General features: G+C 46.6%; 1 protein-coding gene across 1 annotated transcript in view; it reads left to right on the top strand.

Moving 5' to 3' along the window:
• CDH26 (cadherin 26) overlaps positions 1 to 13,484 on the top strand; it is a 37,722-nt gene extending 24,238 nt beyond the window's left edge. Inside the window, exons 10-16 of the mRNA XM_053249375.1 lie at positions 269 to 502; positions 3,095 to 3,319; positions 5,126 to 5,259; positions 6,688 to 6,774; positions 10,692 to 10,790; positions 11,124 to 11,210; positions 12,355 to 13,484. Of these exons, the coding sequence (XP_053105350.1) occupies positions 269 to 502; positions 3,095 to 3,319; positions 5,126 to 5,259; positions 6,688 to 6,774; positions 10,692 to 10,790; positions 11,124 to 11,210; positions 12,355 to 12,555 (1,067 nt within the window). The 3' untranslated portion in view covers positions 12,556 to 13,484. The remainder of the gene's footprint in view (positions 1 to 268; positions 503 to 3,094; positions 3,320 to 5,125; positions 5,260 to 6,687; positions 6,775 to 10,691; positions 10,791 to 11,123; positions 11,211 to 12,354) is intronic.
• The last annotated feature ends 13,522 nt before the right edge of the window (positions 13,485 to 27,006 follow it).

Genomic DNA, 27,006 nt, shown 5'->3' with positions numbered 1-27,006 from the left:
ACATCTGACATGGTGGATCCATTTGTTGAAGTCCTGCACTCAAAAACTTGTAAGTATCTGCAAGACTCAAATCCAACTTTAATGATCAGGGTTTCCTGAGATTTACAGTAGACTGTGCCTTGAGAGGACAATAGAATAGAAAAGTAGGTCTCCTTTGCCAGTCATGGTCCTAAGCCAGCTGATGGGTGACATCCATTTATCATCTTGAAGGCTTTTTTCAAGATGGAAGACTCTAGTATCTGCTGATCATGTTGTGTTTTGCCATTAGGTGTTCCGCCCCTAACTGGCACAGGCACCATCCAGCTTCATCTGATTGACATTAATGACAATGAACCCATGCTCATTACACCATCTTTAGAAGTCTGTGATGGAAAAGGCAAAGGCCCTTTCATTATAAAAGCAAAGGACAAAGACTCCCATCCATATGCAGAGCCTTTTACATTCCAGCTAGATGGGGACTCGGACAACACGAAGAATTCTTGGAAACTGGGAGAGAACTTTGGTATGTTATCTTCTCACTGTACTGTATCCTGTGGTGTAGCATGCCCTTTCGGGAACTGGGTCTGTTTAGCCTGGAGAAGCGAAAGCTGAGAGAGGACATGACGACACTCTTCAATATCTGAGCCCTCTAAGGTGTGTGCATGCTCACAAGTTTTTTGATGTCTGCTCATCAAATCACCCCTAAAATGGAGAGCCTGATTCAGATCGAAATGAATCAGCCCATTGTTTCCCATGGGTAGGTCTGAGGGATACCAAAGTGGGTTGGGTGGTATGGCATGAGGGGTACTATCTACCATCCAACCCACAAACGAAATGACATGGGCAAGTGGGCAATTAGAAAAAAAAACACCTAAGCCCCCACAGGATTCTATGGGTTTTTTTCAGGGCCAAAGTCCAGGGCCTCCACAGACCCTGCCCCCCCCCAATCCTCTTTAGTCTGTCCTGGGGTGTGTGGTTGCCCAGCAGAGCATGATGATGCTTAATTTGCAGGGGATGGTGGCCCTCCAAAGGCCTTTAGGTCCAGGCTCCAAAATTACCTAGGTGTGCCTCTGGAGCTGAGCCACAGCCCTGTAGATGGAGCTGAGCCTGGAGTGTAGCAATCCTGAGACTTTCTTTGATTAAGGAACGAGAAAAGGCCAGGCTGATACTATTCTTACCTGGCCTGCTTTGTCTAGAATAGGGGTTTCCAACCTAGGTTCTCCAGATGTTGGACTATAATTCTGATCTGCTCCAACCACAATAGTCTTGCTCTAAAGCTCTTATAGACTATGCCAGTTAGTTTAACGTCCGTTCCAGGCAAATTGATGGAAAGCATCCTCAAGGATAAAATTGTAAAGCACATAGAAGAACAGGCCCTGCTGGGAGTGAACCAGTATGGCTTCCACAAAGGTAAATCTTGCCTCACCAACTTTTTGGACTTCTTTGAGAGTGTCAACAAGTGTGTGGATCAAGGTGATCCACCTGACATAGTCTACCTGGACTTCCAAAAAACTTTTGACAAATTTCCTCATCAAAGACTCCTGAGGAAACTTAGAGGTCATGGGATAAGGGGACAAGTATATGTGTGGATTGCTAACTGTTTGAAAGACAGGAAACAGAGGGTAGGTGTAAATGGGGAATTTTCACAATGGAGGGAAGTAAGAAGTGGGGTCCCCCAGGGATCTGTGCTGGTTACCGGTGGTTTTTAATTTATTCATAAATGATCTAGAAGTAGGGGTAAACAGCGAGGTGGCCAGATTTGCAAATGATACTAAACTCTTTTGGGTAGTGAAATCCAAAACAGATTGTGAGGAGCTCTAAAAGGATCTCTCCAACCTGGGTGAGTGGGCGACAAAGTGGAAAATGCGGTTAAGTGTTGGCAAATGTAAAGTGATGCACATTGGGACGAAAAACCACAAGTTCAAGTATACACTGATGGGATCTGAGCTGTCAGTGACTGACCAGGAGAGGGATCTTGGGGTCATGGTGGACAGCTTGTTGAAAGTGTCAACTCAATGTGTGGCAGCTGTGAAAAAGGCCAGTTCCATCTAGGGATCATTAGGAAGAGGATTGAAAATAAAATGACTAATATTCTAATGCCCTTATACAAAACTATGGTGCAACCACACCTGGAGTACTGTGTACAATTCTGGTCACCACATCTAAAAAAGGACATTGTAGAACTGGAAAAGGTGCAGAAGTGGGCAACCAAGATGATCAGGGGCCTAGAGCACCTTTCTTATGATGCAAGGCTACAACACCTGGGATTTTTTAGTTTAGAAAAAAGATATCTGTGGGGAGACATGATAGAGGTCTATAAAATCATGCATAGTGTGGAGAAAGTGGATAGAGAGAAATTCTTCTCCCTCTCACATAACACTAGAACCAGGGCTCATCCCATGAAATTGATTGCTGGGAAATCTAGGACGAACAACCAGAAGTACTTTTTCACACAACACATAATCAACTTGTGGAATTCTCTACCATGAGATGTGGTGACAGCCAACAACCTGTATGGCTTTCAGAGGGTTTTTGATAACTTTATGGTCTATCAACGGCTACTAGTTGGAGGGCTGTGGGCCACCTCCAGGCTCAAAGGCAGGATGCCTCTGAGTACCAGTTGCAGGGGAGTAACAACAGGAGGTAGGGCATGCCCTCAACTCCTGCCTGTGGCTTCCAGCGGCATCTGGTAGGCCACTGTGCAAAACCGGATTCTGGACTAGATGGGCCTTGGGCCTGATCCAGCAGGGTTGTTCTTATGTTCTAAGTCATGGGTGTATTGGGTGTATAAACTTATAGACTTGTCATCAAGAAACATGTTGCTTTCCTCCCCTTCCGTACCTTAAGAGCAAAAATACCAGAAGAATATGTTTCTGCAGAGGTCTTCAAGGAAGGCTGATCAGGCATCCTAAATGTAGGCATCTTGCTTAGGGAGTTGCAAGGATCATTCCAACTCCAGGAATCTAAGAGTAGTTTTATTCTGCTTAGTGATATTTGGCAGGCTCCAAGCAACTAGCCCCATCTGCAATTTCGCATTGTATCGTTCACTTCTTCCTTTGTCAGTGTTCTGTCCTTTGGCAGTTTCTTTTAAAATCTTCTCTCTTTTTCTTTGTAGGTGATTCAGTTGAACTCTTTATGTTGAGAAGCCTCCCTCTTGGCCATTATGTGTTACCTATTCAGATCTTGGACAAGCAAGGGTTTTCCAAGACACAGACCCTGGATGTCCGGGTGTGTCATTGCAGGGATGGGATCATGTGTGCGCAAGAGTTAAGAGCTGCATCCATTGGTCTTGGAGGGAATGCAGTTGCTGCAGTCATGGTTGCCATTTTGTTACTGATATGTAAGTCATGTGATAGGGTTTGCGTCCTCTTATTGGCAGAAATTATGTACTTGGATCTGATCTCAGACACACATCACAAAAATACATTAAGCCATTTAGTAAACAACTAATTCTACTTTGTTTAAGACCTCTAAAGTGCTAAATGATCTGGGACCAGAGTATTTGAACAATTGTCTCCTCCCACAAGTGCCTACCCATGCATACAGATCCACAGCTGAGGTCCTGCTTCATGTCCAGCAGCTCTTCTTTTTCTTTTTCTTAATAGATATCTGGCACTGTCTCCTGGGGATGTTCACAAAACTGGTGGGGGGCAGCTTGAGGGCAGGAGATACCTTTTTAAGGGTGGGGGAAGGTGCTCTTCCTCTGCCGGCTGCATTTCCCCTGCCGGCGCTGCACTTCAAAAGGGTCCAGTGGGGCAGCAGCGTACCTCCTTGCCGACCCGTTGCCTCATCGGACCAGAAGTGACTGGAAGAAGCCAGCCCGTGTGTGCACATGTCAGGCGTGTGCCTGACATGCATGTGAGCAAGCGCGACATGCAAGCACATACTCCCGATGTGCTCATGCGCACCAGGTACTTCTGGTCAAGCAAGGCAACGGGGTGACAGGGAGGTACGCTGCCATCCCACTGGACCCTTTTGAAGTGCAGCATCAGCAGGAGAAACACAGCAGGAGGTGTAAGAATACCCTCCCCGCCCTTAGAGGTATCCCCCACCTTTGAACCGGCCGAACCCACCGGTCTTTCGAACCTTTAAGGTTTTCAAACAGGTTTGTGCGCATCCCTAATGTCTCCACAGGTGCAGCACAGTTTAAGTGCTGCCAGTCTTCATGGGGACTGCTGCCTGCCATTTTCTTTCCCAGAATGCACTGGAGTTTCCTAGTGCATTCCAGGAGAGAAAATGGTGGGCCACGGCTGCTTAAACACAGTTGCAGCCATTGCCTGCAGTAATGGTGTTCCTTACTTTGTTTTTAAAAGAGAGAAGAGCTGCCTCCTCACCACCAGTAAGCCTTCTACCTCCTCTATGGAAGCGATGAGTCTCCTCCCCATATTTGCAAACTGTGAAGGCCCGCTGCTTAACCTGAGACCTTCTGCAAAGCAAGCATGCGCTCAGGGGCGGATTAAGCTTTTTGACACCTGTAGGCAAAAAGGATCTGGAGGACTTGGGGGTGGCCAGGGGTAAGTTAAATGTATTTTTTAAACCTTTTAAGACCACTGCTAAGCGGCAGGGATGGTGGCAGAGACGGGGTGTGGCTGGTGGGATGTGATGCTTCTGTGGTCGTGGAGGTGGCTATTTGGGTGGCAGGCGGGACCAGGGAAGGATCTCTTGCCACCATTTCCATCTCTGCCCTCCTGCCTTGGTTTCCCTTCACCGCTGCCAGCACCTCTGGAGCATTGCACCCAGCCAGACTCTCCTGTCTCCGCCACCTTCCCCGCTATGCAGTGGCGGTTTTAAAAGGTTAAAAAAATATTTAACTTGCCCCCAACCCCCTGAAAAATTTCTGCCTCTCAAAATTTGCCGCCTTAGGTAAGTGCCTATCTTGCCTATGCAGTAATCCACCAGTGCATGTACTCTGTCATTGAACTATGGCCTAACCCTGTCTAGAGATGGACATTGGCATTGACTGGTCACCATACTGAATGGACATGCTGCCCCAGCTTCTTATGAAATGGTTCGGGCAATCTCCTTCCTCTCCTGTGCAGAGGTTCATGAAAATTGTTATGCAACCAGTAAGACATCTTTAGGAAAATAATGTCTCCTGTGTAGAGGTCGTGACAAACCTCATAATTTCTTTTTTCCTGTTATGCAGTGAGTATAGGTCTACTACTATGGTGTTCCTGCAGGTCTGAAACTGAGAAAGGCCCTGGCTACATACCATATGAAATGGGCAACCAAAGTCTGATCCATTATAATGAGGAAAGTCAACAACATGGGCTGCCTCAGGTAAGTATCTGAGTAGGGAGTTGCGTTAGAGATAGTGCTCCTGGGTTGAGTTGCCTTTGAATGAGGTAGCACTGGAGGCTGATGGTGTTCACCACCATCTAGTGCACCACTATTCTAATGCACTTTATTCACAAATTTCAAAGGGAAAGGACGGCAGAGGCAAATGGGCAGCCCTTCAGCAGGTAGCAGATCTCCAGAGAGCAGCTCCACAGCCCCGCTCCAAGACTGCAGTCCTCATCCAGAAGTCCAAACCTGCTGTTTCTCACGCACACATACACTCAATTTGCAGAGTGCTGGTCTGAGACCCCACCCCTGCTGGTGAATTGCCCATTAAGGCAGGGGTTCCCAACCTGTAGTATTCCAGATGTTGCTGGACTACAACCCCCGTCACCCCAGCTAAAATGGATTGTGGCTGGGAATGATGGGAGTTGTAGTTCAGCAACCTATGGAGTACTCTGTGGCAGGTTGGGAAGCCCTGCATTAAGGGAACAGTCTGAGCTAGTCAAGGAAGATCCAGCTTCTTCTATCAAATCCCCGACTCCCAGCTGACGTCACTGCAGTTAATACCATAGTGATCAATAGAGCTGCTCACAATAATCAGAGTTGCAACCATACCCAGAAACACCTTGGAGAAACTTTGTTGAATCCTACGTTTGTGTTCTCATGTAATATATAAAATATTTTGAAGTAAACCAGGGGCACAATGGAGAGAGCCAGGAGAAAGGTGCTGACAGTCAGAGAAGACAATACTGAGCTAGAGGAACTAGTAGTTTGATTCAGTAGGTGGCAGCTTCCTATGTTTCTAATATTCCCCAAATAACTAACTCATTTGGAAATATAGGAAGCTGCCATATACTGAGTCAGACCTTTGGTCCATCTAGCTCAGTATTGTCCTCACAGACTGGCAGCAGCTTCTCCAAGGTTGTTGGCAGGAATCTCTCTCAGCGCTATCTTGAAGATGCCAGGAATGGAACTTGGAACCTTCTGTTCTTCCCAGAGCAGCTCCATCCCCTGAAGGGAATATCTTACAGTGCTCTCACATCAAGTCTCCCATTCATATGCAACCAAGGCAGACCCTGCTTAGCTAAAGGGACAAGTCATGCTTGCTACCACAAGACCAGCTCTCTTTCCCTACCAGGAACAGCAGGTAAAGTTTTGAGTGGCTCATCAACTTCTAAGTTCCCCAGGCTACACTATCATCTGTTTGAAACAGCAGGTTTGGTTCTTCACCATACATATAAAGAAACATGAACCAGAATGTGCGTTCGATTTCATATTACTTCATCAGTGTAGAGAGAGAGAGAATGTGTGTGTGTGCGCGCAGTTTTGATGCTTGAATAAGATTTCTGGCCAGTTGGAAAACATCTGACCTCTTTTAATAATTGTTTTTATTGATTCATTGATTTTTTGCCTTAATTTGCTATCTAGGATGCTCCTGATGGGGGGAATCACAAAGTGCGGCCCCCCGTGTATGCACACATTTCAAAAGGAAAAGCCCTGCCACAAGGAGTTCTGGTAAGAACTAGTCTGCCTACTTTCCTTTCACTATAATCTTAATGGACAATTACCATCCTCATCAGTTAGCCCACTTCAGCCTTAAATGTTCACACATCTGCCATCTTGAACTGGGGTGGATGACATCATCACAAACTACACCTTTGAGGTGTCCCTAAGTGTTCTTCAGCGTGGTCTCTGTGCTTTATATGATTGGGCTTTGTGCCTGTGTAGAGACCTTGTCTGAGTCTTTCCAAGCTGAAATTCCTTCTCTCCGAAATGGGCAGTAGCCCCGCCCCCTCTGTAGTAGTACGTATGTGCCCCAACAGTCCTATTCAGTCCTTCTTGGTCGGTCGACGGATTGACATCTTTGAGAGTTGCTCCAAGCTGAAAAGCAGACACACAAACGTTCCTTCTTTAATTCTTCTCTCTATTTCCCAGTTCACTCCCTTTCGATTTGCATTTTATTATTTATTTATTGTTTGATTTTAGACCGCCCTTACAGAATAGCTCAAGGTGGATTTGCATTTTACTTTCCTCCTCACGGTCCCCACCCCATGCTTCGGGCACAGCTTTTGGGCCCTCGCCTTGCTTTTGGCCAGCAAAGTCACTTTCACATTTTGTGTCTGGTGTAGGGCTAAGCTTTCTTCCACCGACGGACACAACCACTGCCTATTTTGCCTTGGCGAGGCAGACAAGGTGGATGCTTGTTCCCATTGTGCTAAATTCACCAAGCAAGCGAGGAAGAATTGCACCTCCCACCTTAGGTCTTGGCTGTGGGAGCAGGCACTTAAATCTTCCCAAGAAGCAGCCCTTCCTTCAGAAAATCCTGCCATGCAAACAGTGGTGAGCTCTTCTCTAGTTTCAGGCTTACAGCCCTCTAAGCCTGCTTCTCTGTCCACGGGTGTGGCTGCTCCTGGTCCCTGGCAAGTTTCAGAGCCTACAGCTCCTAAAATGGCCATTTCAGTCCCGGCCACCTCACGGCCTCCTCTGCTAGCTCTGCTTCTTCGGCCCTCAAGCTGTCGGGTTCTATCAGCTCCACTTCTTTGATTAAGAAGAAGAAGAAGAAGCGACAACAGTTGGAGGAATCAGCTCAGCCTCTTAAATGGAAGCTGCCTTCTCAGGAAGCCTCGGCTAAGCCCAAGAAGAAGCACAAAATGACCAGGCAGTCTGAGTCGGGGTTGCTCCACTTTAACCCGACGGTCAGTACCAAGACACTCACTACTGACCCCAACCCTGAGGAAGGAGAGGAAGGCCTTGATCCCAAGGAGGCTCTCAATCCTGAGGAAGCGATCAAAACAGAGGGTCACTATTATGTCCTCTCAGAGACTGAGGACGTCACTTACGATCCCGAGGATGCTTCAGACCTTGAAGGAAACCAACAAGAGCACTCCTATGAACCCATGTTCAGGCTCCAAGGGGCTGATTTCAAAGCCAGATTTGAGACTCTGTACCCATGCTCCCATAGGGTGACTAGCAGATAAGACATGGAGGGCTTTGCACAGGCCACAGCCAGTCTTCCTACATTGACCAGTACTATTCCAACTGGGATAAGAATCCAGCCTATCACTCCTACCAACCAGAACCATCGTGTCGCCAGAGACAATGGGATCTTTACAATACCACCTGCCCCCCCGAGGGGCTTTCCCCAACACCATTCCCAGCTGGACCAGTGGGATTATGCAGCTGCCTCTAGAGACTGCTCTCGTACGATGCAGTTGCCTGCATAGAGGATCTATCCTTTGAAGAAAAAGCCCTTTTTGGGGATAAGTCCGAGACTCTGCAAAAGGTTCAGCGTCTTCATAATACTGCTCGCTTCATGAGTACCAGACTACCAGACCTTACCAACGTATTCACCAAATGTATGGCCTCCATGGTGGCATTCCTACAACAGCAGGGCATTCAGCTCTTTCCATTCTTAGATGACTGGATCCTGGCTGCAGACACCCCTCACACCCTTTGACAGGCGCTTCAGTCCACTGTTACCCTGTTCACCAGTCTTGGCCTCCAAATCACTTACAAGAAATCCAAGCTCATGCCAACTTGCTGCATAGGGCTCCTGGGTCATGTCTTCAACTCAGTCCATGCGAGACTCTACTTGCCTGACTGCAGGATTCAGGCTATCCTGCTTCTACAGCGACCGCCCAACGTCGTCACAGTGCTCAAGTTATCCAACAGCTCTGAGACTATATGGCCTTCACCACTCATGTTCTTCCTCATGCTTGCCTCTGGTCCTGGCTGCTACAACATTGGTTTCTATATAACTTCCATCCTCAGTGCGACTCTTAGAGCTGCTGGTTACGTGTACCACTTCACGTTTGCCTGTCCCTCTGTTGGTGGCAGGATCTCTGCAATATACGTTTTGAATCCCTGTTCCATCCCGCGCCTCATTTTGTTCTGACCACAGATGCATCAGAGAGGGGCTGGAGTATACACATGGAGGACAGACTGGTGTCAGCCCAGCACCTGACCTTAAGGAGGGGAGAGCAGTTGGGCCAGAGCAACCAGTCCCAGCCCAAGCCCTGACTTTAGGCTGGAGTCTGAGCTGGCCAGTTGGGATACACTGGGAACCAGAGCCAGCAGACTGAGTTCCTCAATGAACTGGCCTCCTCCATGCCAAGTATGTCACACTCTCTCCCAAGCCCACACACCAGCAAAAGGCTGGGAAGAACTTGATAGAGTGGAGGAGGAATGCTAGACTGCAGTCCAGAGGACTGCCCCTTTAAATAAACAAAATAAAGATATTTCTCAGCAGGCAGGCATAGTCTGAGCGTAGAGGTATTCTCACTCCAGCTCTGGTCCTTGTCAAAAGAAATTGCTCACGGAATCATATCAGACAGTGATCTTCACTAATCTTTTAGTGGGTGCTGCCAGGACATGCATCCTGCCTGCTGCCTCCCCTGCTCCACTGTCAGAGCACATGCTCTCTCCTGCGACTGAGGGCCTGTGATTGGCCCAGCAGCCTTCCCCCCCACGAGGTGTGCCCCAGTGAGAAGGGAGTGCACCAAAGGTGCTTTCCAGACATTTCCCTCCATTCCCGGCAGCGGTGGTGGTCAAGAGGCACTGAGAAACAAGAAGGAATGACCTCCTTTGGCAATCTGCAGGAGCAGCGTGCTCCCAAGCAAAGGCCAGCAGCAGAACGTGTGGGGGAGGGTGCACGCCCTTTTGGGGAGGGAGCAGGAGGCGAGACAGCAGGGTCTGTGCAGGCCACCAAGGACCTATGTAAGGAAGAACTCTCCAGCTGTGGCCTTTGTTGGAACAAGTTACTCACTTGGAGCTCTCCAAGGTCCTGCCCTGCTTCACCTCATGGATTCTTGACTGCAGGACCATTTCGCCATTATAAAAAACACATTTTGAAGAGATCCAAGGAACAAAATGACCCAAGTACATGTATTCAGAAGTGGTCTTTCTTCATCCTTCATTGGAACACTAATGCCCCATTCAGACATTATGTTGTACAAGTGTGCAGGTGCCACCCAGTCAGAGGCATCTGATGGGCCACTGTGGGAAACAGGATGCTGGACTAGACGGGCCTTGGGCCTGATCCAGCAAGGCTCTACCGAGGTTCTTATGTAGATGTTTTCTGTGAATGACTGAATCCATGTTCATTTTACAGTGAACTGGGGTACAGGCTCCTCAAATGCATGGTACGGATAGGAAGCGAACTGCTGTATCTGTGTTCATTATAACATATGAATAACTGAACTTGTGTACTCTGTGCATTCGTTTTAAGTGTTGAACATAACATCTGAACAGGGCTTAAGTTTCAGGATAATGCAGGGCCTTACATATTATTTTCATTTGTATACTATGTTGATTAATCATATGTTTGGTAGTCTTTCTTGCCTTCATTTTGCATTTTAATATTATAAATCCATACAAGAATTTAAGTAAATAAAAGCAATTCACTTTTGTATGCCATTTTTCCCCTTTAAAAGGATGTGCATGAAATGATTCAGGCAAAGCCAACAGGAGACGACAACTATACTAACGGAATGAGAATATTGCCACAAGACCACCAGCTTATCCAGAATCAGGTTAGAGAAAGCATGACAGACTGAGCAATGTTTAAGTTTACTCTCTCATTGTTTTTAGATTGTGAGGAATCTCTTTAGGCTGTAAGCCCCTTTGGGATAGGGGGCCATCTTCTTTTTATTTATTTTTCTGATTAAACTGTTTTGAGAACTTTTGTTGAAAAACAGTACATACATATTTGTAGTAGTATGTAGTAGTAATATGTGCTTCTGTCCTGGATCTGTCATCTTACAAAAAGATAAAGACCGGTTTCTATAGTTTTCCTCTATTTGGTGTCATGATGAATAGGTTTTTAAGTGTGTTAATTCTGAAGATTCTTTTCTCTTCTTCATTAGGTGACCTTACATCCCCCAACCAATAGCATCCAGTGGAAGAAACCTCATGACAGGATTATGGAAGCTGTGAACAAAACTTTGAATAAAGTAAGAAATAAATCATGGGACAAAATCCCATGATTTTGTCTTGGCACATGCTGTCTTGTACATCGACTACCTGGAGCTACAGCAGAGCTGTCTTTTTCAGTTGCACTTATGCAGAATTGTCCTCATAACGAGGTCAAGTGAGGCAGTCACTGCCTGGCTCAGTGGCAGAATGTGGAATGCAGCTCAATTGTTCTCCTCCTCAGCATGCTATATTTGAAAAGGAAAATGGGGACAGAAGAGAAGAGGGAGAATGAATTTATTTATTTATTTATTTATTACATTTTATATCCCGCTCTTCCTCCTAGGAGCCCAGAGCGGTGTACTACATACCTCACAACAACAACCCTGTGAAGTAGGTTAGGCTGAGAGAGAGTGACTGGCCCAGAGTCACCCAGCTAGTTTCATGGCTGAATGGGGATTTGAACTCGGGTCTCCCTGGTCCTAGCCCAGCACTCTAGCCACTTCACCACGCTGGCTGGTGGTGAGAGGCGAGTGGTGAGCTAGAGCTTTGAGGGAGCAGGCAGGGGTGACAATTGGTGTCCTTCCTTAGGGCCCCAAGGCAGCGGCATAAACTTCAGAGCAGTGGTGGAGCTCAAAATCCTTCCAGGATTCCCCAGTGGGGGCAATGCTGCCTGCTCCCCGGGCTGCCAGGTGCTGCTAATACCACTGGTGAAAGTTCTGTCAATTCCACTAGGCTTACTGCAGCAGACATGCCCTCAATGTTAAGCATTCCTGGTGTGAAAACAAAGGCATCCGGCCACCAGTCCAAGGGCCCTTGGAAGAGGACCTGTGAGTAGCTCAGCAGCAATAGCTTGAACAGCTGTTCGGTGAATGTCTGGATTTTGATTTTTGAAATCTTTTTAATGCTGCCTTCCAGTTTGAGAAGCTTGTCTTCACAAAAGCTTTACATGCATCCCTGTCTCTTGTACCTTCTGGAAGAGGAGCATTCATTTCATGGGCAGTGCAACAGATGCTGCAATATGCTTTGCCCATTTCATATCTGTTGCACAGCCAATGAAATGAATGCTGCAGTTAAAGGTGGGGTAAATGTGCAGACCCTCTCCTTGGAGCATTTCGAGGTTCCAAAGGACACTAATGTATACATATATTTGACTAGCTCAAAGTTCTTGCTTTCTCTTTCCAGAAATGGTATCAAATGATCAACATGGAGGACAACATTGCTTCTCACTCACCTCATGTTTATGCAGAAGAAGGAGAGTTGGAGAACTGTGAATCCTTTTTGTCCTTACCTGTTGCAGATGATGACAACAGCAGCCTGCCTCCTGATTTCTTAGACATATTAGGGCCCAGGTTTGCCACTCTGGAGAAAATCTGCAGCAAGTGATTTCCCACCCTCTGACCTAATTGCCTGTGAGTGGCTGGATGCCTCCCAAACCATTTGGACTTGAACCATGTATACACTGAGGAGGAAGATGCTTGAGAATGTGTCCAGCAAGTTTCCTGTTGGGAGGAAATTGAATCCCTTTTGGAGAACAGAACAAGCCAGTAGCTTCAGTCTTCAAATCCATTCTCAAGTTCTTTCCTTAGCTTCCCAAGTTCCTTGTGAAAGTCTTTCTCTTTTTTGTGAAATAGTTAGTTCCTCTGAAAAGCAAGAAGCAGGTCTCAGCCAGTGTTCTGTGCACAATTTCCCTCCCACTTGTTCAACTCCCTACACCTCAGCAGGCCCCCAAGCAGCCATCTTGTGCAAGCCCTTGGGTGTACATAAGAACAGCCCTGCTGTATGAGGCCCAACCAAGGCCTATCTAGGCCAGCATCCTGTTCCACACAGAGGCCCGCCAGATGCCCTTGGGAAGCTCACAAGCAAGAGATGAAGGCAGGCCCTGTTTCTCCTAAAATGTACCAAAAATAACATTCTGCATCCTCTGCACCTTCCGTATGAGGCAAGGCTTCAGCATCTAGGGCTCTTTAGTTTGGAAAAGAAGTGACTACGGGGAGACATGATCGGGGTGTATAAAATGATGCATGCTGTAGAGAGAGTGGACAGAAAGAAATTTGTCACCCTCTCTCACAACACTAGAACTAGAGGTCATCCCATGGAACTGAAGGTTATAAAATTTAGGACTGACAAGATGAAGTACTTCTTCACACAGCGAATAATTAATCTATGGAATTCTTTGGCATGGGATGTAGTGATGGCCACCAGCTTCAATGGCTTTAAAAGGGTGTAACTATTAGGTAGTAACAGTCTTTCCTTTCCTGTAAAGAGTGAACCAGAAGTGTACCCTGTCCTTACTGACAGGCTAGGGATCAGCCACTCAGAACACGGTGGGTGGGACCTAGAGTGGGTGGGTGGGATCTAGAGGGCCGAAGAAGCTAGGCTGGAGGAGAGAGAGGATGGGCGGAAGGCTTAGTGAGGAGCAGCAATGGAGTTTTGCTGCCACATGGTCAAAAGCTAGCTTGGAGAATTCTCTCATGGAAGGACATCTGCAGATCCTTGAGAGACAGGATTGCAGGAAGCTTGACTCTTATCAGATGGGGTGAGTTTTCAAGGGAAAGGGGATCTAGACTAGGGAACAGTTTGTTAGTCAGTTGGCATCAGAAACTTATGTTTTCTTTCATGTACTCTGCATTTCCCCGATATTGTTCTAAATTTGTTTATCTGTAATGCAAATAAGCAAAGAAAAACTAAGCCTGTGCCATCCCAACAGGGTATTTCATATGTCACTGTAAACTCTTATTGGCTTTTTGTATTTTCTTACATCTATGTTCTTTGCAACTGGGTAACCACAATTTTTAAAGTGTGGTGCCACAATATCATCTGAGGGTGCTTTTTGAAGTATTCATGTAGTTATTGAGTGTTCCTTTTACCTGTGACTAAAAGCTGAGAAAGCCTCAGACGGAAGCAGTCTGTAGTATTTTAAATAAAGTTGATTTTTATTTTTCTTCTTTGCTTTTATAATCAGCCTCTTTGAGTGGATTTTTAACTCAGGAAAGTGGAGGCTGGAAAGGGGTCTACTCTGGTACGAACACATTTCAATTTGACTGCTCAGCAACTCTATCAAGTTTTCTCATCACGTGTAGGCGTCCATGTGGAGGTTTTTGTGTACTTCTGTTTCCAATAGTAAAGAGAAGGAGAGTCTCCCTGGATATTCACCCAAATCTGGAGGGGTGGGCAAACTCTGTAATAATTAGGGTGTGGTGGCAGCTAATCAGCTACTGGGGATATGGAAAGGTTTTAAAGGAACAGCCTTTATGGGTGAAAGCAAGAGAGAGGATGATTCTGCATTTTTCTTCGCCTTGTGTGGGCTTGCTTTGAGGCAAAGAGGTGAGTTGTCAAGGTCTGGCCAAATGCCAGGGAAGTTCACGGCTTGGCTGAACGCTGTTGACTGAATGACATATGTTGTTTTTCAGCAAGGAGTAGACGGCTGGTGACAGGATTTATAGTGGAAGCCGATAGTTCCCAGCTGGCAATAATTCATGGCTTATTAGCCTTCAGCAAGAGGCGTATGCTCCTTCTAATAGATTCTAATTGCATTCTGCGTTTAGTGTGCCTGCGTTGTTGTGGTGTCAGTGTTTCATTGCCTAGTTCTTCTTCCAATTGGTCTCTCACGCTTTCTGCTGACTCAGGTTGTTGTGCCTGCTCTAAATCATTAGTTGGATCTACCACAGCCGTTTCATGAACACTGACAGCTGGGCTCTGCCCCTCAAACACTCCTGACTCGGCTGGAAAGTTGACAGCTTCCCCTTCCTCCTCGCTGTCGGAGATTGAGGGCGTGACATGAGTCTCACGATCAGTGAGACTTGCCTTTAGGGGGTTTGCAGGGAGAGTGGGCTTAGCCATTCGCCCGTGGAGCCCTGGGCGGCCTGATCAGCCACCCACATGACTGCCAGCTCTGTCATGGAGCCGGCGGGGATTGCGGGGACCAGGGTGCCACATGGCCCCCAGAAGTTTCAGGAGGCCCCGTGTGCATGCACGAGGCATTGTGGAGAGACCCCCAGGGTCGGGAGGCTTGTTTCAGCCCCCCGCCCAGCGGGGGTCTCCTCGTGTGTTGCCACGGTGTGGAGCCGCACCATGGCGATACATGATCAAGAAAATGGGGTTAGTGGAGTGTTCACTCCACTAACCTTGGATAAGGGGAGGGGGAATTAGGAGGATTTGCTGCCAGGAGCCGCGTGGCTCCCATGGCAGCAGATGATCAACAAAAAGTGGGGTAGGCTCCCTTAGCCCACTTTTTGCTGATCATGAGAATCCTTTACAAAGGGGCTTAGACAAATTCATGGATAACAGGTCTATTGATGGCTACTTGTCTGGTGGCTATAGGTCTGTCTCAGAGGCAAGATACCTCTCAATACCAATTGCATGGGAGCAACAGCAAGAGAGAGGGCATGCCCTCACCTCTCGCCTGTGGGCTCCCCAGAGGCATCTGGTGGATCACTGTGTTGAACAGGATACTGGACTAGAAAGGCCTTGGGCTTGATCCAGCAAGGCTGTTCTTATCCTCATCACTATGCAGTTTGCCCTAAATTCATTGCATTTGCATGCTCTGTTCTGGAGTTTAACATTTGATTGTGGGTAAGGAAGGGTAAAATCTGAATTATTTTTGCATTGGAGTTTTGGGATACTGCGAAACTACATATGCCTATACTTCAGGAGCAGGAGGGATATTTTTATTTTATTTATTTATTTATTTATGACATTTAATTTACTGCCCACTCCGAAGACTCTGGGCGGTGCACAACAACATGCAAACAGGCAACATTAAAAATTACGTTCTAAATTAAAAACTAAAGTAACTACCAAAAACCAGAAAAATAAACTACAGAGCAAAAGCCTGGTGAAAAAGAAAAGTCTTCAATAGCGATTTGAAGATCAGTAAGGAAGGGGCTAGCCAGATCTGTAGTGAAAGTTCCAAAGGAGCAGGGCAGCAACCGAAAAGGCCCTTTCACGGGTCCTAGAGCCCCGAACATCTCGGAAATCAGGGACTGACAGAAGGGCCATCTGAGATGATCTAACTGGATGAGATGTAACTGGATGGGAGAGGCGGGTCTGTAGGTAGACAGGTGCCAGGCCCCGCAAGGCTTTGAAGGTCAGAACCAGGACCTTAAACTGAGCTTGGAAGCGAATAGGCAACCAGTGCAATGACTGTAGGAGAGGTGTTACCCTGTCATATTTTCTGGCACCCATGAGTAGGGAAGCCGCTGCATTCTGGACCTGCTGCAGCTTCCCGATCGTCTTCAAAGGTAACCCTTGATAGAGAGCATTACAATTATCTAAATGGGAAATAACAAGGGCATGGGTCACTGTCATTAGTGAGCCCCTGGTGGCGCAGTGGTAAAACTGCCGCCCTGTAACCAGAAGGTTACAAGTTTGATCCTGACCAGGGGCTCAAGGTTGACTCAGCCTTCCATCCTTCCGAGGTCGGTAAAATGAGTACCCAGAATGTTGGGGGCAATATGCTAAATCATTGTAAACCGCTTAGAGAGCTCCGGCTATAAAGCGGTATATAAATGTAAGTGCTATTGCTATTGCTATTAATGCCTGCCATTCAAGGCCCTTTATCTACATATCTACGATCAAGGATATGTAGATAAAGGGCAATTCTTACCATGAATTATGGTTCTCTGAGATTCCTGGAGGGCATTCCATATATGGGTTAGGCCCTTCCCTCAGAACAAGAGGCAGGGTAAACTTGAATAGACACTTCCAGCAGGAGGGGCCACCCCCCTTCCCCAGATCGGACTGGAAAAGCAGTGGCAACCCTCAAAATCAACTATAGAAGAAAGAACTAAGCCAAGAACTCAAACATGAAAGAAAAGGGACCACTAGTTTGAGGTGAAAAAACTAGGGATGTGCAAATTGATTAGACATCACATTGATTTGACTTAAATATGGCTGATTCGAGTCTTTCTACTTTAAAATGAATCATTCCCCAAAGGGGTGATTAGATTCAAAGTCAAATCAAATCTACCAGATTCTGATTGAATCTAGCCAAATCGATGAGACCTTCACTGTATGGTGTGAGGGGGGAGGGAGGGGCAGAGGAGTCTCATGTAACTGCTTTAAAAAACAAAAATAACGAGGCACTGGGGTGTCCTAAAACTCTGCTTGTTCATTGCAGAGCCCGCAGTGGAGCAGGGGGAAGTGGCGACCCAACCTGCTATCCCCTTGGGGCCACTGGCTGCTTCTGTAAGGAAGTAGAGGTTCATGGATCAGAGGTGCCTTTTTAACTGCTCCTAGTGGGAGTGGTAGTTTCTTGTACAGAACTGGCAGCGATGGGGAGGCGGTGACCAGACCCACCATCTCTCCCTGTGGCCGGCCTAGCCAGGGCCAAGCTTCCTTTAAATGGCCTCTGTGCAAGTGCGGGGAGGCCATTTAGATGGATAGTCTGGTGGTCTTTTAGCTAGAGCACCAGTTCTTTTGCGCTGAAACACCCACGTTCTAGTGAAGAAACAATGGGATAACCCCATCATGCAGAACACTGAAGATCAGTCTTGAACAGCTGGAGCTTTTCAAAGGTCTTAGTTTTGTTTGCTCCTGCATCTGCTGCTACCATTTCACCCATCTCAGCCAGCTGTTTAAGTTTTTGGATCTGGAATCAAGCACATTATAACCCTTCGATACTTCAGTGACCCATGAGGACTATCTAATCTCCTACGTGAATGGGAATGACCCACTAAGGAAACATCAGAAACTTCACCCATTGGGTCCATATAGGAGCTTAGTTTCTCCTCCTTAAACATCTGCTTTTTCTAGTCTATATGTGGCTTATGTATGATGGGTTATATTGACTACTATTCTTCCACATTGTAATATATTTCTCCTGCCCTATTCATGTATTTACACTCTGTGATACTTTATGATCATTTGTGACTTTGTGAAATTGATATTAATATATGGTTGCTCCAACCAGCCTTAACTAGGTAATATTGATACATTAATATATGGATTGATTATATCTGTCTTTGAGTATGTGCATTAGTTTCTTCCACTGCATCTGCTTATTCCATTAACACAGTTTTTCTTATTGAGATTTTACCATTTATCTTCAACAGTTTCCTTCCATAATATTTTCTGCCCTTGATAGGATATAAAGATATCCTAGGGCTATGCAATATCCTTGATTGGATGTCACTCTCTGTTGGAGTAATATATTCAAGTCCATATGCTTGAAATATAAAATATTGCAATATACCTGAACAGTATATTCTGGTCCATATACCTGAAATATAAAGATGATTTATTGTTTAACAAAGCCGATCCTTTCCAAGAAATACACAGTTCGTATTACAACAGTTTCGGTTTACTCTCCTTCAGTCGGACTCCCTTTCTCCCAGATTCTTCCTTGACAGTTAACTTCTAACTGATTCTGCAGCACACATCTATAGAACTCCTCCTGTCAGTTGCCATGAATACCTGCTGAATCCTCTGACCAAGCAACATATTAAAATACAAACAATTCTTAGTTCTTCTTTGCTCATACTTCTATAACCACGAGAGTTAGAATAATATACATTGTCTATATACTTATTTCTCTAAGACGGGCCATGTGTGGGGCGTGGCAGAAGAGAGGCGATTGGCTGACAGAGTGGGGGAAGGAAAAGAGGCAATTGGCTGACAAGGGTGGGGGAGGCGAGTTTGCCGGCTGGGGTCAGCTGCACGAAGGTGCTGTGGAAAGCGGAGGGCCGGCAGGGAGGCCATTGTTACTGCCCACCCAACACAGCCGCCGTTAGGAGGGAGCTTGCCAGCTGGGGTCGTGAAGCAGGGAGTTTGGGGACTGGGGACGGAAGGAGTTTGTGGTGGTGCTACATAAGGCACCAAGGAATTCAGTGGAAGGGGACGGCTGGCGGTTTGCCGCCTCAAAATACACCAAGGAGCTTGAGGCCAGCATGAGGGCACTGCAGAAAGCAGTTGGGCAGCTAGGAGGCCGTTGTTAGTGCCCGCCCGCCACACCTGCTGGTGAAGAAATGGAGACTGAAGGACAGTTGGACAACAACAGGTAGACACAAGCGAGTGAGAGAGTTGGGGGGGGGGAAACGCAAGCAAGAGAGTTGTGGGGGGGGGAAGAGTGATGCATGGTGATGTGGCAGAAAGGAGGCAATTGGCTGACAAAGGGGGAGGAGAGAGACGATTTGACAGGGGGAAGGCAATTGGCTGACAGCCTGCGAGAATTTGGGAAGTGAGAAGGCAGCAGCCAGAGAGGAGTGTGGGTGGCCACTTCGGAAAGCCAGGGAGCTTGCCAGCTGGGGTCATGAAGCAAGGAGGGGGGAGGAGGCGAGGGAGCAACAGGGGGGAGGGAGCGAGTGAGGGAGCCGCGGGGGGAGAGAGCGAGGGAGGGAGCTGTGGGAGGGAGAGAGCAAGGGAGGGAAAGAGCGAGGGAGGGAGCCTCAGTGGGGAGAGAGCAAGGGAGGGAGCCATGGGGGAGAGTGAGTGAGGGGGCCGTGGGGGGGAGAGTGAGTGGGGAGGGAGCCACAGGGGAGGGAGGGAGTTGGAGGGGAGAGAGTGTGGGAGGGAGCCGCGGGGGGAGAGAGTGTGGGAGGGAGCCATGGAGGGGGAGAGAGTGAGCACAGGAGCCGCAGGAGGGAGAGAGTGAGGGAGGGAGCTGTGGGGGGGGAGAGCGAGAGAGGGAGCTGTGGGGTGGGGGAGAGAGCGAGCGAGGGAGCCACATGGGGGAGTGAGGGAGCCATGGGGGAGAGAGCAAGGGAGCCTGAGGGGAGAGAGAGTGAGGGAGCCACGGGGGTGGGAGAGCGAGAGAGGGAGCCGTGGGGTGGGGGAGAGAGCAAGCGAGGGAGCCACATGGGGGAGTGAGGGAGCCATGGGGGAGAGAGCAAGGGAGCCTGAGGGGAGAGAGAGTGAGGGAGCCACAGGGGTGGGAGAGTGAGAGAGGGAGCTGTGGGGTGGGGAGAGAGCAAGCGAGGGAGCTGCGGGGTGAGAAAGCGAGGGAGGGAGCCATGTGGGGGGAGAGCGAGCCGTGGGGGGAGAGGGAGAGAGCGAGGGAGCCGTGGGGGGGAGAGTAAGCGAGGGAGCCACAGGGGGAGTGAGCTAGGGAAGGAGCAGCAGGGGGGAGAGCGTGAGCAAGGGAGTCGTAGGGGGAGAGAGAGAGAGGGAGCCATGGAGGAGGAGAGAGCGTGAGGGAGCCTCAAGGAGGAGAGAGCGAGGGAGCTGCAGGGGGGAGAGAGCGAGGGAGCCGTGGGTGGGGAGAGAGTGCGGGTGCCACGGGGGGGGGGGGGGAGAAAGCGAGTGAGGGAGCCCTGGGGGGGAAGAGATCGAGTGAGGGAGCCCTGGGGGGGAAGAGATCAAGTGAGGGAGCTCTGTGTTTGTGTGTATGTGTGTAGAGATCGAGTGAGGCAGCTGTGGGGGGCGGATATCACATGTGCACTGCACAACTGCATGGATGCTCTGTGCGGGGTCAGCTAGTTTTATTTAAAAGAAGTAGGTTCATAAAAATGTAGCTTCTTGCAGGATAGTTGATTTTGCACACATTTCTGCAAGTACAGGATCAAAGGAGAAACAATTTTGCTTTTAGTTCATTGTGGCTGTCTTGAGAAGCAAATGGAAATTCTTATCTCCTATTACACGCCTCTGTTCTACAAAAGCAAGCAAAACTAAACTCTGGAAGTGAGACTCAATTCACAGTTAGATGAGATCTCCATTATGTGGTTTCATTGTAACTATGGTTCAATTTGTGCTCTTTTGGGTTGGGAATGAGGAAAGGTGGGATCTTGTCTATGTGAGGTTGGTGTGGGCCTATAATTTCTTGGAGGCTGAAAAGTGGTCTTTTACTTTTCTTCTCTGTCACTTAGGAGATCTTGCCAACATTCATTTTGTCAATAGGTAGATTTTTAATACATGTTGTAACTGATTTTTTAATTTTTTTTAAATGCTGACTTTGTCAACCCACTTTCATTGGAATCCTTTTCCTCTCATCCAGGTTTTTGGAACAAAAATTACCATGAATTACCATGAATGCAGAGTGTATGCCAATGTATCATTGGAATTTCTCATTGAATGTATCATTGGATTCCATAATAACTGCAGAGTCTGCTGTGGAGGTGTCCAGCAACCCCTCTTAAGGAATTTGATGGGATCATTTTTAGTTTGTGATTCCTGAGGAAGTGGACAAACTGCTTTGGACTGTGCGTCCTACAACCTGTTCTCTTGACCCTTGCCCAACTTGGCTAATCTCATCTGGTAATCATATTATCAGAGAGGGTCTGGGAAATACAATAAATGCTTCTCTGAGGGAGGGCAGGATGCCCCCTTGCTACACTGGATCCCTCAGAGTTAGCTCAGAGTTAGAAACAGACCTATTTCTAATCTTCCATGGTTGGGCAAGGTGGTTGAGCAGGTGGTGGCCTCTCAACTCCAGGAAGTTTTTGTTGATGCAGATTATCTAGACCCATTTCAAACTGGCTTTCACGTGTGCTATGGGGTTGAGACTGCCTTGGTCAGCCTGATGGATGATCTCCAACTAGCTATTGACAGAGGGAGCATGACTCTGCTGATCCTTTTGGATCTCTCTGCGGCTTTTAATACCATTGATCATGGTATCCTTCTGGACTGCCTGAGGGAGGTGGGATTGGGTGGCACTGTTTTACAGTGGTTTCGCTCCTTCCTCTCTGGCAGATTCCAGATGGTGTTGTTTGGAGGTTGTTGTTCTGCTAAGTGAGAACTGAAGTGTGGAGTCCCACAAGGCTCCATCCTGTCTCTAATGCTTTTTAACATCTACATCGCTAGGAGAGATAACCAGGAACTTTGGTGCTGGGTGTTATCAATATGCTGATGATGCCCAGATCTACTTTTCCATGCCAGCCTCATCAGGAAATGGCATATCTTCCCTAAATACCTGCCTGGAGGCAATAATGGGATGGATGAGGGATAACAAACTGAAGTTGAATCCAAATAAAATGGAGGTACTGACTGTGCGGGGTTGGGACCCAAGAGATGGTTTAGATCTGCCTTTTCTGGATGTGGTTACACTCCCCCTGAAAGATCAGGTACATAGTTTGGGAGTGCTCCTGCACCCAAAGCTATCCCTCCTTTCTCAGGTTGAGGCGGTGGCCAGGAGGGCTTTTTATCAGTTTCTGCTGATACATCAGCTGCGTCCATTTCTAGAGGTGAATGACCATAAAACAGTGGTACATATGCTTGTAACCTCCATGCTTGACTACTGTAATGTGCTATATGTGGGGCTGCCTTTGTAGTAAGTCAGGAAACTACAAAGAATGTGGCAGCCAGATTGGTCTCTGGGACAACACGAAGGGACCATATAACACCGGTTTTAAAAGAATTGCACTGGCTGCCAATATGTTTCCGGGTGAAATAAAAAGTTATTATCTATAAAGCCCTTAGCGGCTTGATTTCAGGCTATTTGAGAGAGCACCTCCTTTGTCATAATCCCTGCTACCTGTTATGATCTTCTAGAGAGTTCAGTTACTGTTGCCACTGGCTTGTTTGGTGGCGACCCATGATCTGGCTTTCTCTGTGGCTGCCCCAGGGCTTTTTAATATGCTCCCTACTGAAATTAGAGCATCTCCTTCTCTGTTTGTTTTCATGATCTTTGCCATTCATTAAATTAAGCATGTACTAGAAAAGGGGGCATTAAATGAAGCTCATCTGTATCCAGAGAGTACAGTGACAACAGTTTTAAAGAGGTAGAGAGAATGGTGCATATCAGTGTCACTAAACATGGTCCGAACTACTCCACAGTGTTTGCATTTGTTGAAGAGGAAGTTGAAAAAGAAGTAAAAGTGCATTTGAGTACAAATGAAAAGCAAGAACTGCGTCATTTTCCTTGGAAATTATACAGATACGTTTTTTTTCTCTTAAGGGATTACTAAGATCAGCCCAGCAATTGGGAAATACTCATAGGTTGTATTCATATTAAGCGGTGCATGTCGGACTTGACTTAAAACAACTGTTATGTTGACTCTTATCAGGGCACGTTCAGGACTGGTTCCTTGCTTCATCTCCTCTTTGCAGGCGTAAACCTTCTGTAACAAAAGCAGAGCTCTCTGTGGTCAACAGGAATTGTCTTTCATAAGAGGGTTAGTGAGGTTGTTTCCTGGTGGAATATGATTCTTAATGATTACTGCAATAGGTTGATTCTATAGGGTGGGTGGGTGGTATTTAGGATGTTTAAAAACAAGTTGAAACATAAGCAATTGACCATAATTTAAGAAGTCCATGAAAGCTTTTCTTCAGCATTGTATGTGTTCTAGGCAGGGAATCCCAATCACTTCAAGCAGAATTTGAGTCAAAGCAAGGATTCCCTCAAGGAGAACCACTTCAGTATTTATGATTTGGAAAAGAGAGAAATGCACACGGCTGCCATTGCATTCTGGTCAGATCCTTTTTCTGCTGCCATCCTTTATATCTATTTCCAAAGAGCTGGAAATGTTACAGTCCCGCCTTAGAACCAACCAGAGAGAAGGCAACCTTGGACTTAATTCTGAGCGGAACCCAGGACCTAGTGTGTTATGTCAGTGTCATGGATCCCTTTAGGAACAGCGACCATAGTGCAATCAAATTCAGTGTACATGCGGGGAGAGAATCATCAAGGAAGGTAAGGTCAAGCAAACAATAAAGGAGAAGATTTCCATCTGAAATTGGAAGGCCTGCTCAAATAAAGAGAACAGAAAGGAACACAAACTCTGCAAAAGAAATGTAAGGTGAAGATAAAGGAGGCGAAAAGAGAGTGTGAGGAACATTTAGCTAAAAGCATCAAGGGGAATAACAAAAACTTCTTTAAATACATCAGAAGCAGGAAACCTGCCAGGGAGGCAGTTAGACAATGAGGGAGTGAAAGGGATTATTAAGGAGGATATGGAGGTTGCAGAGAAGCTAATTGAGTTCTTTGCATCTGTCTTCACGGCAGAGGATGCTGATTACTGAGCATATGCCTGTTCCTGAACCAGGCTTTTCGAGGATGGAAGCTAAAGAACTGAGTCAGAGAGAGGTGACAAGAGTTGATGTTTTAAACCTGAAAAACTGAATACTATCAAATCACCAGGGCCATAAGGCATCCATCCAAGAGTCCTTCAAGAACTCATATGTGAAACATCCTTGCAAAAATATATAACTTATCCCTATAATTAAGGTCTGTACCAGAGGACTGGAAAGTAGAAGTGTAACACTGATTTCCAAAAAGGGATCCAGAGGCAATCCGGGAAATAACAGGGTGGTTAGCTTTACCTCTGTTCCAAGCCAATTGATTGAAAGCATTCTCAAGTATAAAATTGAAGAGCACATAGAAGAACAGGCCCTACTGGGGGAGAACCAGCATGGCTTCTGCAAAGGTAAATCTTGCCTCACCAACCTTTTGGACTTCTTTGAGAGTGTCAACAAGTGTGTGGATCATGGTGATCCAGTTGACATAGTATAACTGGACTTCCAAAAAGCTTTCAACAAAGTTCCATCAAAGACACGAGAAAACTTAGCAGTCATGGGATAAGGGAACAAGTACATGTGTGGATTACTAACTGGTTGAAAGACAGGAAACAGAGGGTAGGCATAAATGGAGAGTTTTCACCATGGAGGGAAGTGAGAAGTGGGGTCCCCCAGGGATCTGTACTGGGACCAGAGCTCTTTAACTTGTTCATAAATGAAGTAGGGGTAAGCAGCGGTGGCCAGATTTGCAGATGACACTAAACTATTTAGGGTAGTGAAATCCAAAATGGATTGTGAGGAGCTTCAAAAGGATCTTTCCAAACTGGGTGAGAGGGCAACAAAATGGTAAATGCAGTTCAGTGTTGGCAAGTGTAAAGTTATGCACATTGGGATGAAAAAACCCAACTTCAAGTATACGCTGATGGGATCTGAGCTGTCGGTGACTAACCGGGAGAGGGATCTTGGGGTAGTGGTGGACAGCTCATTGAAAGTGTCAACTCAATGTGCAGCAGCTGTGGAAAAGGCCAATTCCATGCTAGGGATCATTAGGAAGTGGATTGAACATAAAATTGCTAATATTATAATGCCCTTATACAAAATTATGGTGTGGCCAGACCTGGAGTACTGCGTACAATTCTGGTCACCACATCTAAAGAAGAACATTGTAGGACCTGAAAAGGTGCAGAAGAGGGCAACCCAGATGATCAAGGGCCTAGAGCACCTTTCTTATAAGGCAAGGCTGCAACACCTGGGGCTATTTAGTTGAGAAAAAAAGAGGGCTTCAGGGAGACATGATAGAGGTCTATAAAATCATGCATGGTGTGGAGAAAGTGGATAGAGAGAAATTCTTCTCCCTCTCCCATAACACTAGAACCAGGGGTTGTCCCATGAAATTGATTGCCAGGAAATCTAGGACCAACAAACGGAAGTACTTTTTCACCCAAAGCATAATCAACTTGTGGAATTCTCTGCCACAAGATGTAGTGACAGCGAACAACCTGGATGGCTTTAAGAAGGTTTTGGATAACTTCATGGAGGAGAGGTCTATCAACGGCTACTAGTTGGAGGGCTGTGGGCCACCTCCAGCCTCAAAGGCAGGATGCTTCTGAGTACCATTTGAAGGGAGTAACAGCAGGAGAGAGGGCATGCCCTCAACTCCTGCCTGTGGCTTCCAGAGGCATCTGGTGGGCCACTGTGTGAAACAGGATGCTGGACGAGATGGGCCTTGGGCCTTATCCAGTAGGGCTGTTCTTATGTTTTTATTTTCAGTGAAAGAGTTAAGGGCATGATAGCTAGGGGGGAAACTCTGTGGTGCCCCCCTTCCCTTGTTCCCCTAAGCACGTGCTTGTTTTGCCTTATGGTTAATCCAGGGCTGATGCAGCTTCTCTGAAAGATGACCAGGTGTTTACCTGTTCAAGGGGTAGCTAACAGTTTCTAATTAAGAAAATGGTAATAGATCTGTCATTTGCTGGATTTTTGTGCTAAGTCTTTATCAAGTCTTTTCACCAGCATTCATTCTGAAACCAGTTTCATTTCTAGAAATGTTTGAATTTTATATATATATATATATATATATATATATATATATATATATATATATATATATATAATGTTAAAACTCACGTTCTCTCTCTCTCTCTCTCTCTCTCTCTCTCTCTCTCTCTCTCTCTCTCTCACACACACACACACACACACACACACACACACACACACACACACAGAGGCTATCTTTGTTACACTTCAGAAGATGTCAGAATTCTCTGCCTCGCACTCAGTTCACTGGAACAGAAAACTACAGTCATTTTGGTACTAGCAATTGTGACTGAGCACTGCTTTATGCTGTCTCCTTGTGGCTGTGTTAGGTAGCACACATTTGCAAATATAAAGTGTTCCTTACATTAGATCAGAGGGTTTCTTAAAATTTCCCCTTCATCACTTTGTTCATTTTTTGTGTGAATCAAGTCATCCTTCCACTTTGAAAAAGCAATATGTCTGAACTAAGAAGCTTTGAACACTTCCAAGTATGTATGCAGTAGATAGCCAATACCAGCTTAAAATGGGACTTTTACACTGGGCTGAATACAGGGCCCAGGCTACCTTGCGTGGCATGGGCAAGAGATTTAATGTGTCCAGAGTTCTGGACTGAGTGAGGAAGTGCACACATGGCTCCATTCCACATTTTTGTGTTTGCTCCAAGCTCATGATAGCTTGAGGTGACTGACATAGAATGTTGGGGTGAATTTGGTAATCCCTGAATTTTGGCTGTGTCTGTCTTCTGGTCCAGTCCAACCATGTTTCTCCCATACTTTGCCAACCGATATGTGTGTGTGTTGCATAAGTTGCCACCTGCCCTCAAGAGGGCATGTAAAGGAGTCTATTAATCTCCAGTAGACCAAGAAACAAGGAGCATCTGTTTCTGCCCCATGGCTTTTCCATTGGGGTCTGGCA

Source organism: Hemicordylus capensis, chromosome 4 (genome assembly GCF_027244095.1).
Source record: "Hemicordylus capensis ecotype Gifberg chromosome 4, rHemCap1.1.pri, whole genome shotgun sequence".
Lineage (NCBI taxonomy): Eukaryota > Metazoa > Chordata > Lepidosauria > Squamata > Cordylidae > Hemicordylus > Hemicordylus capensis.
Note: the sequence above shows the minus strand (reverse complement) of the source record. Positions and strands in the feature narration are given on the sequence as shown.